At 47.7% G+C, this 20,976-nt stretch overlaps 1 protein-coding gene across 3 annotated transcripts in view; it reads left to right on the top strand.

The window, feature by feature from the left end:
* Positions 1 to 10,418: 10,418 nt before the first annotated feature.
* The window catches only part of TMEFF2 (transmembrane protein with EGF like and two follistatin like domains 2), a 133,509-nt gene continuing 122,951 nt past the window's right edge, over positions 10,419 to 20,976 (top strand). For all 3 annotated transcript variants that reach the window (XM_050899863.1, XM_050899861.1, XM_050899862.1), the window contains exons 1-3: positions 10,419 to 10,778; positions 12,214 to 12,323; positions 18,388 to 18,517. In XM_050899863.1, coding sequence (XP_050755820.1) covers positions 10,601 to 10,778; positions 12,214 to 12,323; positions 18,388 to 18,517 — 418 coding nt within the window. In that variant the 5' untranslated portion in view covers positions 10,419 to 10,600. The remainder of the gene's footprint in view (positions 10,779 to 12,213; positions 12,324 to 18,387; positions 18,518 to 20,976) is intronic.

The following is a 20,976-nucleotide window of genomic DNA, read 5'->3' as shown; positions in this document are numbered from 1 at the left end:
CTCATACAGTACTAAAAATTCATTTCAATCCTCTGTAGAATTGCTAACTGTGAGCTTCCCTCCTGGACCCCTCCCCTTAGGGGTGTCAGTTCATATACACTTGAGAAAATCAACTCTAAATAGACACAGCTCAACTATTTAGTTAAGAAAATCTAACTTATTAACTACATAACCCCGCTGGGACTGGCAATACCTCTTCTTGCACAGAAACAGGGGTACTGCAGAAGTATTATCTCAGCTTTTTCTAGTCTGCTTAAACAGCCCTTAAATCTCACTTAAAGAATTAAAGGGGAATTTCAAGCATGCTTTACTGAAAGGGGGTTGCATTTTTGCCTTCAGTTATCAAAAATAACTGAGCTAAGAACTTTGATATTTTTGGGCAGGTCTGGAGAGAAGATGCCCCAGTTTCATGCAATCTCTGTCCTGTCACCTTCCCAAAATACAGTTTGAGTGGTTATTTTCTTCCCGGCATGCAGCAAAAGCAGCTATTACTCAATAACCAAGAAGTTGTCTCAGTCCTATGAAAGCCATAGGCCTCATATCTTGAGAGCCATCTACTGGCACCTTATCTATTATCCGCATATTGTATATCCAGACACCCTTCTCAGTTACAGAGCTGACACGTAGCAGATTTTACATCTTCCTGCTATGATATAAATAAGAACTATTTAAAGCAGTCTAAGCTCATAAATCATCTGCAGGGGATCTGTCAGAGACCTTATACCACTGGACTCCTCCATGCCCTGTCCGCAGGCATACAGCGAGGCAGCGGCTAATGCAGGACATGGGAACGCAGAGAACTTTTCACAACTGTCATGTGTTTCTCCTGCACAGCGATTAATAGTAAGTGCCTTGCTCCGAAGCTGTGGCACATTTTATGAAGCAAAGGAAAAACAAGTGGCGAGGCTGTATTCTGGGCAGAGTGTGCCATTTCCATAGGAAGCAAAAGCCTTTGCCAGTTGTGTCCTGCTTCTTCCCAGCCCACCCAGCTGGGATTGAGACCCTCCACTAGGGCTGCGGCAGGAGGAGGGTGGACACTCACCCGAGCCGGGTGGTTGTGCCAGAAGGTCCTGCTTCTCCCAGAAGCACGGGACCATTGGATAGCAGGGTGTGTGCTGTGCCTCGAAACCTCATAGGACAGGGGCTGGGAGTGGAGTGGGGTCAGCAAAGACACGGATCATCAGCAGAGGAAAAAAACAGTAGAGAGGTTGCGGAGAGGGATGAGTAACTTTGCAGGTATCACAAGTGCAAAGACATCTCACTTACCTTCAGTTTGGGTCTCCCAGTATTAGTAGATGGAAAAGCCAGTTTTGTTTTCATGTGTCGGGCAGCGAGTACCCAGGATACTTTCTGTTTATGCATGTCACAGACCTATGAAAAATGACTCTGTGCCACCATTTTCAGAATAGATAGGAGTGGTATTTAGGACTGCACCCTGCCTTTAATTCCTCTTTCTTTAAATGGAATTAAATTATTAAACTTTCCATTTAAGGCAGCAAGGGTCTTTTTATTATTACAGAACTTTATCTGATGTACTTTACAAGTCTTTTTTTTTAAAGTTACCATTTATATGTATCACTTGACATCAATGTTTTAGCTAGTGAAGCATCTTCATTTGCATTTTTTACTGTTTTGAGTTGGTATGCCTTCATATAATTTCTAAATAATAGTTACTTTTGCCTGACTGATCATAAAAAATGTTTCTATCACACAGAAGCAATGACATTTTGAATAAAAAATTAATTACATGATAGGCAGGGAAATGTTTCCAGGTTTCAACAATGCTTCTCTGTATTGCTGTTTTGTTTCGTTTAAGGTAAAGTTAAATATATGCATGGTAGCTTGCAAATCAGACAGGAGATTAGTGTGGCTTGATAAAATAGTATACCTGGCTAAGTATTGGTGCTATACATTAATTGGGAAACAATATTAGTTTTCCTTAGAACATCATCCCTGTGCTAGCTGTTGGTAGTCTTTTGTGTACATTGTCAGTATTGTCAAAACATCCCTTTCAGGTTCTTAGATAGAAAATGCCAAATGATCTGTTTTTCAGAACTATAGCTCTTCTGGGCCTCTCCCTTCTCAGATATGGAATTTGACTTCATAATACCTAAATCGTGAATTTTTATGCACATGTGTGGGTGTGTAAAAAATTTCTAAGGATATTGACTTCTGATCCTTGTGAGAATCCTCCTTATGCAAATCCTTCAAGAGTCTTAGTACTTTTTGTTATACTTAATTTTCGTTGATGTCCCATTCCCAAGAACAATCAGAAACACTCCGGTGACCCTTCGTTCTCTGACCTGAGACAGGCCAGATGAAGGCTGCCCATCAGCCTTTCGCTGCTTAGTGCATGGGACCACACCATCACTCTGGCGTAGTCACTTTGGCACGATAGCATGACGAAGTAGCTGAACTGATGTCCACATTCATGCATATCTTGATATTCGCCTGGGGCATACAAGTACCATTTGTTCCCAAAAGCGTCGTGTGTGACAGGTTAACAGTGTATTTGGGCGCACGCTCTGGTGCCCACACCGTGTGCTCAGTTACTGTGGCAGAGACGCTCATACTGGCGGTGCACACAGTGGTCAGACATTGCCCACTGATGCTTCTCATAAGTAGGGACACTGATGCTAGATCTCCATCCATACACAAAAGGAAAGCATGGACAGGCTGTTATCTGTCAGAGTGGTTTAGCAATATATCAGGAGACATGGAGCAGGGCTTACAGATATGGGCTGGCACAAGGTGCTGAATACGAAATGATTGTTTATTGTTTCATAATGCATGAAGTAGGAGTATCAAATGATGATAGCAGGTGCCAAGTTTAAGAAAGGTATCTTCTCACACAGTACATGAAGCTCATGACCACAGGTCCTCCTGGCTGCCATATGTTTGTGTGGTTCATGGGAAATTCATGGTAAGAAAATCTATCAGGAGCTATTAACCACAGAGACACTAGCTCTTGTCCCTGAGCAGTCCCAGCCTCCAGCTGCCTGCAAGAGTACAAGAAAAACACCACTGTAACCTTGCTCTGATCTCCTACTCTTAGCTACACATCAGAGGACCCATGTGAGGTATTTCAGCACAGTGTGTAGTGTCTTCTGTAGGCCTTCAGCAATGCTGCCTCTTTCGCAGGAAACAGCACTCCTCCTTTGCTGCATCTGTTAAACAGCAGAGCAGTACTATCTACCTGTCCTCAAGGGTCTACTGAAAACAAGCAGAAATGGCTCATACATCTGTACATTGAGCAGTACTACATCTGTCTGCGGTTGGGCCCTCTCCTCTACAGATAGACACAGTTCAGGTGTTTCTGGTGACAGCGTTGCCACATGGAGACAGGAGTGGATAACTCAGACTGCTTGGGATTTGTTCAGTTAAACTATTAATTCCCCTTGGTGGTTCGCAGGACTCATATCTAGGTAGAAGGATACTATGCGGTCAGTTGGGGTGAGCTGAATGTAACTTCTGCAAGATCCACCTTCATAGAAGGTGAACCTAAAAGTTGGCTGAGAAATGCCATTTGAAAATTCTTTTATGTCTCCAGGTTGTTTTTCTTTTTCATTGAAACAGTTTTATTGCCTGCTAGGAAAAAAAGCAACCACTACAATTCCAATGAGGTAAAATAGCTAGAAAGAGTAGCTAGAAAGACCAACAATACGCTAAGGCTGCACTTACTCTTTCACATTGTAACACTTTCATGCTCTTTGTCTTAAAAACAACTCTGGGCAAAAGAGCCCAAAGATAGAGAAGGAAAATACTGGGAAATAAGAGATGGATGTTACACTACATCAGACAGAAGAAATAGTTTGCATGGCCAAGAAACTGATGTCACACAGAAATTATATCAGTGAATAGCTGCTGTGGGTTTTCTCCTTGCAGGCCCCAGTTCTGCATCTCTATTCAGTACTGTGCTGGGAAGAGAGCGGCAAAAATAAAGCTCAAGTATCTCCACAACGGTAAAGGTCCGCACCACCTCTTTCTGTATCTGACTCTTTGAAGAGCTGTCAAGCCACTTAATCCATTGTAGTGCTGTCTGTCCTGGGAGACGGAGGTGATTTCTGCTGCTGGTAGCAAAATGTCCAGTGCTACAAAGGTGCTTGTAGGAGCAAAGTTCTTTGTAAACTGATCATGAAATAAGACTGTTAAGTTGGCTAACCCTGGTAGTAAACCAGAGTTATGAATTTCTTCTCCCTTGAAGACGTTTTGTTGCTCTTCAGGAATAAACGCTGCTGAATAACCATGACTTTATATAAATAATACACTCCCTCCTACAAGCTGCATGAAATGTTAAAACTCCAGAATGGACTATAAATGGATGCATAAATCTTTAGGATCCATGCATTTCAATCCATCTATTTAAAACTGAAGGTAAAAGGATCACAGTATTTATTCGCATTTTCCATGCCCTTAGTGCAATTTTTTCTGACATCAATTTCATGTGTGGAGCAGCACAAAATAGTGTTCCAGCATATATTGCAATACTTTGTTCTGTTTCTTGGCATGTGCCGGCACATTCAGTTGAAAGTAAAGCGTAACACAAGACAGCTTTTTTGGCATAACAGGTCACCAAAGTAGTGGAATGTTTCAGTCAAAACTCAAAGTGTGAGACACATTGCTGAAAGGCAAGTCGTCTTTCAGGAAAAGCTGAGACCTTTCTTCATCTTTATACATGAGGAGTCTTGCTCTGAAGCAGTTAATTACAATGAAAAATACGGCACACTTTTCTCATAACTAGCCATGAATTGTACTTGGATTACACGCTAGTTCAAGTGAAGAATAAGAGCCATATTTCTCTCAGAAGTAAGGGGGAAAAAAGTCTGACAGTATGTAGATGAATGTAATCTACGTGTTGTTTATAGACCCAAAGGATCCCTCAGAGCATTAAAAATCCATGTGATATCCAAGAGTGGTATACTTTGCATTGAGATATGTCATTTAGCTGAAAGCTGTATAAAATCTGTAGAATTGCATGTAGGCAAAGCGTACCCTACTGCCTGTGCATTCGAGTGAAGCCATGTGTACTTTTCCTGCACACATGAAAAATAATAATCTGATTATAAAATCTGCTTGAGATTCATAAACATGTGTGTAGGCTAAGTCTGCCAACTTTTGATCAAACCAGGCCTGAAAATACACAGACCTGAAATAAGCATTGTTCTTCCATGGGGGGGAGAAGCTCCAGCTTCATACACAGCAAGCCCATACAGGTTGTGTGTCCTTTGCTGGTCTTCTGCTGGAATACGCAACATCCTTTCCTTCTGGGTTGGGTCTTCTAACTGGCAACTGGGCTCCCAAGCCTTTTCTGGTGGGGTCTTTGGAATCAGACCCACTCCTTTGTCAAGAGGAATTGCCATTGAAAATAGGTGACCCCTACACTCCATTCTTTTTAGTACTGGCTAGGATCTTATTTGGTCAAGTCTCTTGTAGATTAAATAGATTTCTTCACTTTTTTCTCTAGGAACTAACACTGGTGGTGGTATCTTGCAGTAGCTCACGCACGTGGTGTGGCGCTCTCTCTCAAGAATTGCGCAGAGTGGATTTTTTTTTTTAATTCTGTACATGTGTGTTTCATAAACGTGTCGCAACATGGTGTCAGCGGTCAAGAGGCTAACTCAAATGTCCCTTCTACATTTCGTGGGATTTGTTCTTAGCAGCTGTGGAACCTTATCCCGTACTTTTAGTGCTAACTGGAGGAAAACATTGTTGATAAATATTAGCTGGACTGTAAGAAGCTGTTTTTCATCAGTATTCTTGACCAAGGTCACCTTCCTGGGGCCTTTAGAGATATCAGACACAGGCCATAAAGTGTTTTAAAGATAAGGATCCACAAACTCAGCTTTATAGTCTTTGGGTAGACAGAGCAGAAAGAGAACGGGTGTTGTGTACCCGTAGCTTGTATTGCTGAGGAGGTTTTGCTACACTCATCTGTACCATTTGGCTTCTCCCAAGTTCTGGGAAACTTTCTGGAAACTGCAGGCTTCCAAGAGCAGCACAGCCAAGATACAAGTGTGAATAACTGAGGTTGCATAATTCGTCACTACTACACCATCTCCTAGCCAAGCACAGCAACAGAAGGCATTACTCACAGATGTGGCTACGTGGGACTGGGATCAGGTGCAGTCTGGCCCCAGGCCTCAGCTGCTGGCTACTGCTGCCCAGTCCCAGCTAAAGGAGTGCAGTGCACAGCCAGGGCAGACCCTGCCCTCGCTTTGAGATCTTCAGAGCACCTGAAACATCTCAACCAGCTGCTTTTCATCTGGGAGCTGATCTCCTCCAAGCACTGGTACATGTGGCATGACCATGTGTATTGGAGAAAACCGTATCAGTACCAGCTGCCCTTGAGGCCTCTCATCTGCCTGTTTCGTGTAGTATAAGCATCTCAAAACTGCAGGCCTCAGAAAAGCTCCACAAGTAACGTGTTTAATGCTCGAGATGTAGTCTCCCCTCATCATGTACTAGAAGGGCCGTTCCAAGAAGGATTCAGATGGCTTTTGCTGCTTATCTGGCACTGGAGCCAAACACGTAGCCACAAGGAACCATACCAATGGCTGTTGGTCTTTGGTACTTGGTTTGGACATGGAGAATGGGGAGCCAGAGCACACGTATCGTGACCTCAGTATCTCACTGAGAAGACGCTGGTCACAATTCGTACATCACACTAGCATAACGCTGCCTGCGTGATAATGAACCCATCGCATAGTTTACAAGGAGTAGTTTTTGTGTAGCTGTGAGATGGGATGGGAACATCAGGGAGTACAAGAAGGCAGGTGTCAACTAGCCTAACTGTTGAAGTATAGCTGGGAATAACATGTTACCAAGAGATTGTGTGTGCAGTGTCGCATTAATAGGGCAGAAGAATGTATGCTTTGGAGCTAGGAACTACATGAAGAAATGATTGTGTCTCAGTCTCTATAATTCAAAAGAAATTGCTAGAGAGAGTAATGGAGAAATGGGGCTCGTGGGTCTAGCTGTCCCTTTTGGAACACTGACAGATGTATTTTTATCATTAAAATGTTTTTATAAGTAAAGTTTTCATATCAACAAGGAAAATCTTTTTAAAGAAAATACCAGTGCTAGTCACAGCAAAAAACATAATACTGTGCCTTAAGCAGATTGCCCTTCAGACAGTTTCGGGTTCATAGTTCAAGCATCATGTTGTGACAATTACAGGACCTCTGGTGGAGCTTCCATATTCCAAAGTCAGAAAACAAGTATAAAAATAGAGGGGCTCCTTTGTCTCCCCAGACAATGCCTGTTGTCTGAGTGGCTGAAAATAAAGCAGGGTAAATGTAAGTCAGAACCGTGTGCCTGAGGCTCGGTCGCTGCGGTGTTATACGGCACTCTGGGGAGAACATGGGCCATAGCTGGGCTTCTGCTGCTGTATTTAATGATACTCTGTGAATGCTGGATACACTTGCGGTATCATCTTGGGCATGAGTTATAGTGACAGGAAAGATGGATCAGAGAGGGCCTGGCTGCGAGACTGGGAGAGACTGGCCTAACAGTTTCGTTCCCTCTATGGTCTGGTTAAACTGGTCTCTAAATAAGGAGGCCAGTGGTGCCTTTATGATCTGTAGCTATGTGGAAATGAAGGAGGTTTGGGGTGGAAGAAGGGAGGAGGTGGAGGAAAAGAAGAAAAAGAGAACGAGAATAGAAACTGTGGGCCATGGTAATTGCAACCAGGGGAAAACAGAGCAGTGAGACCGCAGAGAGGAACCAGGGAACTGGGAAGAAGAAACAAGGCGGGAGCAAGAAGAAAGGAAGAGAGAGCAGGACATTCCCCTGGCGAGGCTGTGTGACTGTGGTACCTGGCCAGCCAGGACATTTTTTATTTTAAAGCACCTTAGTGATCAGCCAAGCAGAGAGCTGAGTTTCAGCAAGCAACAAATAATGAATATGAGAAAGAAGAAACAAGTTAAAAACAAAAAGGAAGAGGTGAGAGGGGAAATAAAAAGAATATGATAGTAAATGGAATAACAGAATGGCACGAAAAAGTGAAATAAAGAGCTAAAGGGAAAGAAAAAAATCGATCTGGCACCAGGTGCTCAGCTGGCAGATGCTCTGTAAGCCCACGCAAGATGAAGGATAAGATTCAGTGCAGCCACTAGCAGGCAGTAAAAATTAGTATTTCCTTTCTACTAGGTGCTGCTTAAGGCTTGATTAGTCAATAGGAAACAGTAGGCACAGGATTTGTGTAGATCTTCATCAGAGCCTTAGCACATATTGGAATGTGCAAATTGATACTCTTTTAATTGTAGCAAAGGCTTCTGGACTACAGGTGGGTAGATGAGGTCAATACAGATAGTGGCAGAGAGCAGATGTAGATGTATGGGGCAGAAAGGAGGCAGAAGAAAACCTGGTTTACAGCTTATGGAGAAGCTAGATAGGAATTATATGAGCATAAAATATTCCTTGGCTCCCGCGTACCAGGCCCCCATCTGAAGGGATACTAAGCAGTAGTACTGTTGTATGGATTTGTGTAGACCCCTCAAAGCATGGTTGCATCAAATATGCCAGCCAGCATTTTTAAAGAGCGAGTCTTAAATCTTGAACTTAAGGGTCGAAAAGGAGGTCATACTTTCGGGAAAAGCAAACTTCCAGCAGAGCCTCCTCACACTCATTCGAGGGTCTCCAGGCCCGCGGGGAAACCCTGCTTATTCCCGCCGCAGCGGCCGCCCTCGGGGCTCGCCCCTGCCCGCCCGGGGGCCGCTGCTGCCCCGCGGCGCCGCCGGAGCCCTCGGGGGTCCCGAGCTGCGCCCCGCAGCGGGAGGAGGGGCAGGGCGAGCCTGCCTGCTGAGCGCCCGGGCGCCCGCCCCGAGCCCCGCGGTCCTGCTCGCCGGCCGGGCCGGGCCGGGCCGGGCCGGGCTGCTTGGCGGGCGGCTCCCGCCTCCCCGCGCACCGGCCCGAGCGCATGGGCCGCCCGCCTCGGCGGCGATGGAGCGCCCGTGTCTAGAAAGCGCTTCCCTGCTGCCGTCTGGACAAATTGATCCGATTTCTTTTACTTTCCGGTCTAACGCGTCCTTGCCGTGACAGCCGCCGGCCGCCCCATCCCGCCGCCGGCACGGCCGCACGTTAAGTGCCGGGCGGGGGGCGAGGGGGTCCCGTTTACCTGGCAGGTGTCTGTCTGTCGGCTTCGCCACGCCCGGGCGGCGAGCGGCCGCGGGCCCGGAGACGCGCGGAGGAGGGGGCGAAGCTGAGCCGCCCCCACCCCTGCGGCGGGGCTAGGGCAGGGGCCGGGGCGAGCGGCTCCGAGCACCGGCCGCAAAGCGGAAAGCACCGACCGGGGGTGGGAGAGCACTGCTGCTGCGCTCCCGCCGCCCCAGGAGGGTGGGGGAGTCCCCACCGCCCGTCCTGGCCGCCGCCTCCCAAAACTAAAGCCGAGGAGGGGAGGAGGATCCGCGACGAAGGGCGCAGCGGGGAGAGGCGGCTCCCGCAGCCCCGTGGCAAAGCGCCGGCTGGAGGCGGAGGGAGGCTGCTGCGGGGCTTCCTCGCCCCGCGCTCTCCGAGCGTGCGTTAGGCGTTGGGGGCAGAGCAGCCCTCCGTGCCGCGGTGATGGTGCATTTTTCCTCCGGCTCCGTCGCGGGGATGGTGCCGCAGCCCGACAAGCCCTTGGTCGCTGCCTGCCGAGGCCGGGCAGGATCTCCCTCTCTCTCTCCGCTCCCTGCTTTCCCCGCTGTGCTCATTTCTTCCCCTTGTCACCTCGCCAGCCGTGTGCCCGCTCCAGACCCCACAGCCGTGATGGTGTTTTATTTTCCTAACGTCGCATCCGCGCGTGATTAAATACTGGCACCCGGGTGCGCGGCCAGCAACTTCAGCAGCGCCCGGGCGTGTGCGTGCAATGGGGGGGGGGGGGGGTGTCACGTATGTGCATGCCTGCGCACCCAGGTGAGCCTGCCACCTGCGGCTCTGCGCCGGCCGGGGGGCGATGCGCGCACATGTATGGGCGCGCACATGTATGGGCGCGCAGGGAGGGGAGCGGCGCGGCGCTGCCCGGCCCCCGCCCGTCGGGGGTGCCCGCATCCTCGCAGCTCAGCGGCGCGGCGCGGGGGTCCCCCCGGGCCCGGGGCCGCCGAACGCGGGCGCGGAGCCCCAGGCCCCGTCTCCTACCCCGCCCGGCGGCGGCGGCGGCCCGGCCCTGCCCCGGGCGCTGCCGCGGGGCGCAGCAGCACCGCCGGCCCCGCCCGCCGGTCCCCGCATCCCGCTCGGCCAATGGGGGCGGCGCGGCGGCGGCACGTGACGCGGCGGGCCGGGACCTGCTGCTTCCCCCGCGCAGAGGGATGCGGGCGGCAGAGCGGGGCAGGCGGCGGCGGCGGCGGCTGCGCGGCGGCGGCCCCTCCGCGCCCTCCCCCCGCTCCCCGCCGCCCGGCCCTATGGCAGCCGCTCCCCGCCCCGCCGCCGCCCGCACCCCCGCGCCGCCCCGCCGGGCTCCGCCGCTCGCCCCAGCGTCGCGCCCGCGCTCGGCCGCCGCTCGCTGACCCGCTGCTGCCGCCGGCCGGGGCCCCGGGATGCCCAGCGGCCCCGCCGCCCGTCCCTGCCGCCCGCCGCGCCGCCCGGGGGGCACGCTGCCGCCGCCGGAGAGTTGAGTTAGGAAGTCATGGTGCCCTGGGAGCCCTCCCCGCCCCGGCAGTGCGGCGGCGGCTGGACGCTCTGCGACTGCTGCTGCTGGCTGCTGCTGCCCGCCGTGCTGCTCGTCCTCGCCCGCCCCGACAAGCTGGCGGCCTTCCCTACCTCCTTAAGCGACTGCCAGACGCCCACCGGCTGGAACTGCTCCGGTAAGCACCGGAGCGCCCCGTGCCCGGCCCCGCCGAGCGCCCCGGCAGCCCCACCGTGCCCCGCCGGGCGCTCAAAGTTGCGCGGGCGAGCCCGGGGGAGGCAACTTCAGAGGACGATGCCGCGTCCCGCTGAATACAAAGGAACAGAGAAGGCAAAACGTCCCGGGCGTCGGGGCTTGCCGCCGTTCCCGGCGCGGCCGCAGCCCCCGGGCGCCCCGCTGCCCCCCGCTCCGCGGGGCCGGGCGCGGTAGCCGCGCCCTCCGCCGGTGCGCAGCGCCGCGGCTGCGGGTGACTCCCCGCGGCACGGCTCCCCGCGGCAGGGCGCCCCGGCCCCTCTGGAACGCAACTCCGCGCTTAAACGGGGCAACTCGGCGTGGGGCTGCGGGAGAGGGGGAGCGGGGAGACGGGCCGTGTGCGCGCATCCTGCGGGCGGCTGTTTCCGTGCGCACCGAATTGAGGGCAAGTCGGGGTATGGACGCCGCGACACCGGGAACCCGGTGCCTGTTCCTTAAAGTCGGGCTGACCTTTATAATGAGTTTCCTATGTAGGTCAGCAGCGGGCCCTTCTCCGATATGTAAAGTAATTCTGAAATCAGACTGTAATAGCCTGAGGGAAAGAGTGTTATTTGGGGTAATGTGTGTATCACACGTAATATGTTAGATTCGGGGGGAATTTCCACTGTAAGCTCTTCATTTTAAACATGTAGCGATATGGTTAAGAGCGCTCGGATGTTTTTAAAAAAATCGATGGATTTAGATCTTAATGGGTTTGGAGTCTGATATAGCTGTTTTGTTTAATACCTTGCTGCATGCTGTTAGAGTGGGAAGTCATCTAGCGAAATCTGAAATTCATGCTTGTATTCGTGAACTGAATCTTCAGTCAGATCTGTTGGTTTTTCCTGGAGAAAATGAAGGCAAAGAGCTAGGTTCACTCAGCGGCTTGTGGGGAACCTGGCACTTCTCCTGTTAACTTAGAGGTGATCAATCTTCATTGGGATCAGGCAGACCATCACAGAAAACACACAGCCTGTTTGTCTTTATTATTGGGGGCTTTGTTGCATCATGGGCTGGAGAAATTCCAATTTGGATTTTTGTCCAACAGATTTGCGATCAGATGGGGATAAGTTGATGACATTTCCAACCCAAAGCCGTGAAATAGCGTAATTACTGGGTGACTTTTGAGGAAACAGAGTCTGTGAAATAGAAAAAAAAGTGTGTGATGTAGTGGGGAATAAGGACTAAGAGAAAGACCGAGGGAGAAACAAGAGAAAAAGTGGAAAACTGAGGACAGGAAAGGACAAAAGAAAATCTGGACTCTATCGTTTCATCAACAAGGTTATTGTGCTGTGTGCATTAAAATGCAATCATCCCGTATTGTTCCTCTTGCTAGACCAAAGCTGACATCTTTTTTTTTTTTTTTCTTCTTTACATTTGAGGTTATGATGACAGAGAAAATGATCTCTTTCTCTGCGACACCAATACCTGTAAATTTGATGGGGAGTGTTTAAGGATTGGAGACAGTGTGACTTGTGTCTGTCAGTTCAAGGTAAGAAGATTGATATTTCGTTCTCTAATTCACTAATGAGAATACAAATCAAGGATCTCCCTTTATAACCTATCACTTGGCAATTTATTTCTCTACATGCAGAGAAGTTAGAGGGAAAACCTGGCAGCATGTATAAAAGCTGGCAGGAGAACCAACTGGTGTCAAGAAGACATAAGTTTCTCTGGGAAAATGCAGCTGCTGTGGCTTTAAATGTCCCTTCGGGTCTGCAGTTTCAGGTTGTGCATTTCTGATTTTTCATCTCTGCCCTTTTAACAAGGATTTAGAGTCCTTTCTAAATTCATTTCTGATACAGATCATGGCTTATTGTATTCGGAGTTCTGATCTAGTTAAAGAAATGGATCTGTAATGTGCTTATGCAATATTTTCAGGAAGGGCTGCATAGTGACAATGCTTCTGCCTGTTTATCTGCCCAGCTGATCAGATTAAGGAGCAATCCCTCTGTTCCAAAATCATGAACTTCCTTTAGGTTTTATATAGTTTGGGGGGGGCTATTACTGAGTAGTAGGGTTTTTTCCTTCTGTTTCTTCTCTTTCCCTCTTGCAGCTACATCTAAACCTCAGGCATTCTCAAAGTGAGACGATTTCATTATGAAGGATTCCATTTAATATGTTTTAGCCAACTCACAAGACAGCTGTGCTTTACATAATGACCTGAATAAAAACTGAACAAATTAAAGGAGTTTTAAGCATGTACCAGCACGTGTTGTATGTACGTTTATGCCCCTGTGGTTTCTTGCATTTTAATGTGGATCTGTGAAGTTGTGGAACTTGTAATGCTGATTTGAGTGTTTACAGTAGAGCAGGCCAAATAGTGCACAGTTCAAGATCATGCACATCTGTAATGATTAAGTTATTATTGAGCTTTGATAGACTATTCACTTTCAAGCACAACAAGTATCGTTTATATTTCTAGAGCCAAATGTGTCTTCGGAGAAAACACCCAAGTGATAAATTCCTTCATTTAAAATGAAAGAATTTTCTGTAATAAGAACAAGACAGTTGTTTGCTGAAGTGCTTGTGTTTCCCATGTTGGGAGAGAATTCATATTGACCATGGGGTTTTTTTATTCCATTTCTAGTTTGCATGCAATCAAAAATTCAGTGTGAGAATGCTGTTTTGAGCATTTGCCTTGGCTCAGTATGTGCAGTGATTTAAGGGTTGGTCTGTTTTCTCTTTCTAAGAAAAATCTGTAATGCAGTGAAACGTCTGTGACTTGTCCCGTTGCCTGGTGGTAAGCTAGGGCAGATGTTGTGCCATGAGCATTGGGAACTTAGAGCAGCCACAGAGAGTGCTTGGGTCTTGTCTTTGGTCCCAGTTTGGTGCTGCCATTTGGCATAAAGCAGTGGACTCATAGCCTAGAAGGAGCAAACTCAGATGTTGCTGTCGGCAGGGAAGAAGGCATTGGGAGCGCTGTTTTTGCCAAGGCAGGATGCTGGTCCCTGGTGATTCAGGGTAAATGAAGCTAAGTAAACCTCTCTGGGCTGTGTTGTCTCCTCTTTGAGAGGTGAACGTTATATGTACGCTGAGTTGAGCAGTTCCATGGGGGCAGTTGAAACAGAATTAAGGAAATCAGATAATTGGTATATGAATATGTAAATGAGATCAAAAGAATGAGTTGGGCAATTGTGGACCTGATCACTAGTAAATGGGTTGAAATCAGCAGTAATCTTTGGTTTCAGTGGCCTTTGGATCAAGCCCTATAAACACTCGGAGCTCTTTGTCTTGATTTGAGCCCTCCATGGAGCCGCAGGGCTAACTGTGACCTTGGAGGGCAAATTACCTGTGGCTGATCCTGTGCCAGCGCTCCGAAGGGCGGTGCGGTGCCGGGGGCTTCCGTAGTCAAACGCGTCCGCTTTGATACAGGCAGAGCTTGGGGGGATGTTAGCTTCTCTTGTAACATCAGTGGACAATGTGACAAGCCAAAAAGATATGCCACCAGAGTAGAAAATTAATTTCTAGTGTGGTGTCTGAAGCTGGCCGAGTAAGGCAGAGCTGGCCAGGTAATTTATGTCACGAGTAAGGGGGTCCTCCATCAGAATTCAGGTCCCCCGTTTCGGTGATAGTGAGCAAATCAATAGCAGAGTCCTCATCACTATAATTACTTTTTATGTTTTCTCCAGAATTTGCCAGGGGCTTTAACTGCAGCTTGAGAGAATAGACAAGGACGGAAAGCTAATTTTGCCTCCGTACTGTTGAAAAGTCCTGGGCTGGCCAGCCTGTGTCTTGAGGGGCTAGGGGAGGCAGAAGTGGGGAGCAGGGCTGCTGCAATCTTGGTTTGGTTTTTTTCAAACCAGAATCACAGATGCATCATGTCTGTCCAAGTGGAGTTAAAATTAATTTGGTTTTATTTGAAAGGGTGAATATGATCAGACTGCTCTGGAACACCTGAGTTAGGCTTCCATCCCTGGAGAGCCAGCAGGCATGTGCTAAGAAAAGGATTCATATTGGCTGGCTCTCTTGTCGTACTCTCCTGCAAAATGATAGCCCATTCACTGACTCCTCACGATGAGACATGTATTGCATTGGAAAACTCCCCATCCCGCTCTGGTCAGTAAATGCAGACCTGTCCCCTGCTCAGGGCAAGCCCAGACCTTGGTGCTGGCGGGGGGGAAGGCACTGGGGCAGTGCTGGCTCCAGCAGTGGGGCTGAGCGTGGGGGAAAAGACCACCCCTTCCCTCCCTGCACAGAGCAAATTCAGCGGGTCCACCAGAAGGTGCAGAGCTGTGCCAGCATAGGCATGTGGTTGGAGACACGGCTTGCTGGGGTCTGTACCCCAGTCTGCCCAAAGCTATAGGTCTGGTGGCCTGGGTTCTCTTCTCTCTTGGATTTCATGAACATATCCAAAAATATACCAGGGTATTTCCGTCAACGTTGCATGTCTTTTCTCTTTAGTCATCAAGAGTGTGGACGTTCACTGTTTTTTATATGAGGACGGAGTCCTGTTTTCGTGTGTGTTGAATTCCTCATGTGCTTCAGTGTTTGTGGAACTGGAACATCACCTGGCCGACTTGCAGCTTTATATTGTATTTCCAGAATATATTTTCGTGCTACTCGGTTCAAGACGTAGGTGGCATTTTGGGAGTAGTTAATCCATGAGAGTAGGAGGAGGTCAAACTTCTAACAGTGTTACCAGGAGGAGGAGTTTCACAAGTTATCCTTGTCTTTAGAAAACAAACCTTATGCTTTCAGTGCCCGGCACTGACCCCAGCCCTTGCAAAGCTGGTTTGTCCCTGGCTGTGATAGCGGGCACTCGAGGCTGCTAGTGCTGAGGAAGGCAGCCTTTGACTGATACTTGGCTGAATTGGATACGTCTGTTTCCCTGCTCTACAGCTGTATTTTAAAAACATGCATGTACAAGAGATAAGTGGACAGTATGGCACCATGCTGCTGGGTTTAATGGGAGTTTTGACATGGATTTCCCTGAGTGCTTGATCAGTCCTTACTTGAGGGATGGAGAATCATTCCCACATCTAGGGCTTGGTCTACTGAGCCCTAAACCAATGCCAAAAATGTGTCACTAGACTGAGGAAACTGGCAGTCAATGTCTAATATTCTCCAGTACTAGCAAGAAGTATTTTATGATGGCGAAGAGCTGTGAGTACTGGATTCAGCGTGGTCAAGTACAAGAGTCTAGCTCTAGCAGGTTAGGAGTAACCTGGTGACTAACATCACAACCTTCTCATTGGTGGTCTTGTTTTCTTTCCTGGGTAACTTCCACTACAGTTTCCTGGTGGCTTTCAGAGCCGTCCCAGCTTAAAGCCAAGGCAGGATCCATCTGGAAGATCTCACTTCTCTTGTTCCTTGTGACTCCTGCCTTTTCCATCCGAATACTAGTTGTCCAAAGGCGGTGATGGGAAGAGTGGGCAGCAGATGAAGAAATACATTTTTGACCAGCACAGTTTGAGAAAGAGAAGGCTGCATCACCTGTGCTCATTGTGGAGTACCCTCTACCTCTGCTGGCCGAAGCCAAGCTTGAGTGTGACAGGAGCCACAGGAGAGATGGGGAAACTTCTGCCAGGAGAGTTAATCCTTCCTGGAGCCCTGGTGTCTCTCAAATGCGTTTTAAAATTGCTAAGCTTTGGAAGAAGTTCCAGCCTAGCTCATAGCAGCATTGTTACTCATTTTGTGAATCAGGATTTAGCTCTTGATGCTGTTAATGTAGGGCCGTCTGGCCTTTCAGATTTGCAGCTGAGTCAGTGTAAAAGATCGTCTTTTGCTCTGGGCGAAACCAGCAGAGAGTTTGCCACTGTGTTTCTTGGGAACAGGATCCAACATTGTTGCTACATGTAACAGAGCCTGTTGAGATACTTTGGGCCAAATTCTGCATAGATTGCTCTGGCAAAAAGTCCTGTGGATGACAAGCAGATAGTATGTCTGAAGCAAGCATGATTTGATCCTTCATGCTTTAAAAAATTTGCATGATTGTGTTAATTGTCCTGGTTAAGTATTCCAGATCAGCCTCCAGCAATTGCTGTTGAGCTTCTGGATGAAGTTGGCATTTTCTGCTTGAAACACTGCTCAGATTTGGAACATAATGGTGAAAAATAGTGTAGACAGACTTTTTAATCAACTGTTTAAAATCTCTGCATGGAGGAGCCCTTCGTTAGGAGCGGAAGGAGAGGATTTCTACTGTTGTGGCTGCTGGTTTTCTTCTTGTTCCAAGGGAAGAGAGCGCTGGGGGTGGGCAGCGGCTTGGGAAGATTTAAGAAAATACAATGCATAAGGAAAATGTCATTTGATTTGGCCCAATCAAAATGTCACTCTGACCAACTATGAATAATTTCTTGGCAGCTGCTCTGTGTGGAGGCCTGCAATTAATGCAATCTATGCAATTGTTTGTGTTAATCACTTCTGTAGTCATTCACTTTGAAGCATATTTGAGGTTTATATCCCTGGAATTTCAGTTCTGCATTTTACATTGTGCCTGATGAACACACCTCGGACACTTTGTGGCATAATACAGCCAAATAGGAAGTATGATTTCTCTTTAATTTTTACTTGGATTTAAGCAGAGGTGAGCATTTGTAAATAATAATTGTGATCATTTCATTTGTTACAATTAAACAATGAGGCATACCAGGAGTACGGTAATCATGAGATAATCATATCCCTGGTATAATTACCATGTACAGGGTACATCCAAGTATTTCTAAGCCTCAGAGTGTGATTATCTTATGATAACTGCACCCAGTAGGTTGCCCAATTTTCAATATAAAATGGAATTATTTTTATTAAAATGAACAAGAGAGGGCAAAGCTGTCTTTCAGGGGTAGAGGCAACAAAGCAGGTAGTTTGCAGAGCTGAGCAGGAGTTTGAGCCAAAGGAGCGGTGCGTGGTGTGAGTAACTTCTGCGCTCTTCGGCGTGCTGGCTGAGCTGGCTGTGGTGCTGCCGCTCCTGCCCGCTGGGGAGAGCTTGGACCTTTGTGGAGCATCCCGGCCGCAGCTCGCCGGGAGCAGAAATATCTCTGCAGAAAGAGGGATGGGTTTTGATCGTAGGTCTCAGAAATAATTTCCGTCTGTCCAATCAGTTCTAATTATAGCTAAGTACTTAAATAGAGAGTTATACACAGGCGGACACTTCTGTGTATGCAAACGTCTGTCTCTGTAGCAGTGAGGGTGTGTATATGCAGGAGGAGGGGAAAAGCGAGCCTCTTCGTTACAGTTTGTCTGTAGCCATCCAATGGAAACACAAGCCGCTGTTGCAGATGCGAGGAGCCGTTTGCCTTGCCCATATTCCTTCCCTGGGAATGCCCCCACCTCGTTCTTGCAGGGAGAGGCCTCTCTGGAGGCACTTGCTGAACACTTTGCCGATTCAGATTATCTTTTCCCTAACCTGTTCAAGTCTGGTTTATGCTCCTCTGCCTTTTGTCTTTTTAAAAATCCCCCCTCCCTCTCCCCTGGTAGCTGTAGAGGAGGGTCAGTGTCTCCCTTTCTGTTGTTTTCCCAGGTTTTTAATACTGGCAGGGGGCAGGGGGCACCCAAATGGATGCTGTGCTACCCCGCTTGTGTGACTAACGCTGCTGCTCTCTGTCTGTTCCCATCAGTGTAACAATGACTACGTGCCCGTGTGCGGCTCCAACGGTGACACCTACCAGAACGAATGCTACTTGAAACAGGCTGCCTGCAAGCAGCAGAGCGAAATACTCCTGGTGTCCGAAGGATCGTGTGCGACTGGTACGTATAACGCACTCCAGGCTGCCTGAGGACCTTGCCATGCCCCTGAATAAAATAACCTGTGGATGGCAAAAGCCATTTGAATCCCTGCTTTGAATTCATTACAGGTTAATTCTTTGCAGTCTTAGGCATGAGAAGTTGCTGCCATCCTTCCCTTTTAAGTAACTAACTTAGTATAGACTCGTGGTCTATGATACAGTATACCCTTGACACTGTTTTGAAGAGCGCAGCACGGAAGTTGATTTCTTTTTTTTAATATGTATCTTGTGCTCCTGATTATGCTGTGCACTGTGTACACTTCTGAGCTGTTACGACAAGTAACTGGAAGCAGATTAAATGAGCAGATGTCTGATAAATGGGCATCTGTATTACCACAAACCTCTCCATAATCTGGAGAGATAGAACCAGAGCATTATTGCCTGCAATCCAGTTTCTTAGGTTTTTCCTTATGCATGTAGGGCCAGATTCCCAGCTGGTATGATTCAACAGACCACTGGTTGTAATGAGCCCTGCCAATTTATACCAGCTGAAGATTTGGCCCAAAGCACACTTAATGAACAAGTCTGTGCAACAGGTTTTTTTCCGGACTCGTTGGAAGAATTCATTAAAGAGCGTATGTGAAAACTGACTGGCATTTGAGACATCTTTGCTTAACTCTGAGCATCGTGAGCTATTTGTATCTCTGCTTTTGTGAAACAGCCAGAAAGGTGAATGAGCAAAATCAGTCAGGAAAACTGAGTTACTTATGTGCAGGAGTTCTTGATGTTTTTCTTCTGTGCTCAGTATCTGTTAGAGGTGGGCAGTGAAGTTAACTTGAAAAGAGCAGGAGGAGTAAGTCTTTGTTCTTGAGAGAGTTCTTTAAACTTAAAGCAGAATTTTTTCTTGGCTGAGGATGGAGGAGTCAATAAAAAGTGCATTAGACAAACTTTTTGCAGTGCCGCAATTTTGTGTTTCATACACCTGAGAGAAAATAAGCTTCTTCCCCTGGAAATGTTGTTCTTCTCTGAAGCTGTTACTTGGCAATTTTCAAGAGGAAAAAAAACATATGCTGCAATTTTTTTGTCTATAAATTGGTATTAAACGGAGCTCAGACCGACAAAGCCTATTGTGATGTAGGATTTGTTCAACTTAGGAAATTCTCTCAGCACAGCAACTGATCTTTTTTGGTTCAAACTTTTTGATTAAAGGGATAATTTTAGTGCATTGCTACATCTTTTCTTAAACTTGCTTGCCTACTGGCAATGGCTGCGTTGGAAGCATTCTCTGTGAAACACGTTGTGGATCTCAGAAACAGAGAAGGAAAAAAAAAAGGGCTTTCCTGAAGTCTTGATCATTTGGCCTCTTTTTCCTCCTCCCAAGGAGGAGGCTCAGCGGAGAAGGGAGCAGCCGTGTACCTCAGGTTTTCCCCATGGGATGGGGCAGAGAGAGAGGGTGTGCAGGACCCCCAGCAGAGACCTGGGCTGCTGGGAGGTCTGGCAGCGAGCAGCCCTCCTGGCCATGACCGGCAGGGGTCTGGGCATCGAAGGGTAGCGGCAGGAGGAGAGACACGAGGTCCTTTTCCTCCAAAGAGCTGGAGAATATGGTAGTTTATTGCAGGAGGCAGGTGATAGCAGGCATTCATTTCTTTCTCTGTGCTGAGAAGACCTGGCACACCTGGAAAAGCAGTGCTTCCCAGAGCCATGAGGGCATTGTAATGAAGACCCCTTTCTTTCCTCTTTTCCTCAGTAGCTCGTTTGGGAAAGACCATCAGGACAGAAGATCAGATCAGGAATGTGCAGGAGAAGGTCACTGGGAAAACTCCATCACTTTCTGTTCTCTTTTCCGGCCCCCTTTTGCATCTGTCCTATGCAATCTTGCTGTGTAAATCTACCATTTTAAGCCATTCTTGTGACAGGTTTATTTAAATAAAGGTTTTCCTTTTTTTAACTTTGAGCAATGATGGCATGCACAAGACAGTTCAGATCCACCAGACCTTGCTGTCAGTAAATTAGATATAACAGTTCATAGAGTAATTGGATCCCAAAGCAGCCTTTCCAAACTCTTTCTATTAATCTTGATGCTGATAAATGAATAACCCCTTCACTAAGAGGGAGGATGGGATGACAATCTTCCTCCCTTCCTTGCAGAAGAAACTCCTCTTATGCATTATTTTTGGTTACCCTGCATGTGTGTGCATTTCTGTGCTTTGTCTTGCTTAGAAAGTTTTGTAATGAAGCTCTGGGCTTGGCAATTTCATGATGTTGCACTTTCTAAATTTGTGACTCTCATCATTCCAGCCAACAAAACATCGAGCAGAGGAAAAATAAAGATAAAGCACTAAATTTTGAAACTCAGCAACAACCTCGAGAAAAATGGCATTTTAATCATTTATCTAAAGACTGAATAATAATAATTTCAATGGTTTATTCCAACTAGTTATGATCTGATGAGATCTCACTGTTTTGTAAAGATAATGACAT

The sequence above is a fragment of the Gymnogyps californianus genome, chromosome 7 (assembly GCF_018139145.2).
Source record: "Gymnogyps californianus isolate 813 chromosome 7, ASM1813914v2, whole genome shotgun sequence".
Lineage (NCBI taxonomy): Eukaryota > Metazoa > Chordata > Aves > Accipitriformes > Cathartidae > Gymnogyps > Gymnogyps californianus.
This window is presented reverse-complemented; position numbering and strand designations above follow the sequence as displayed.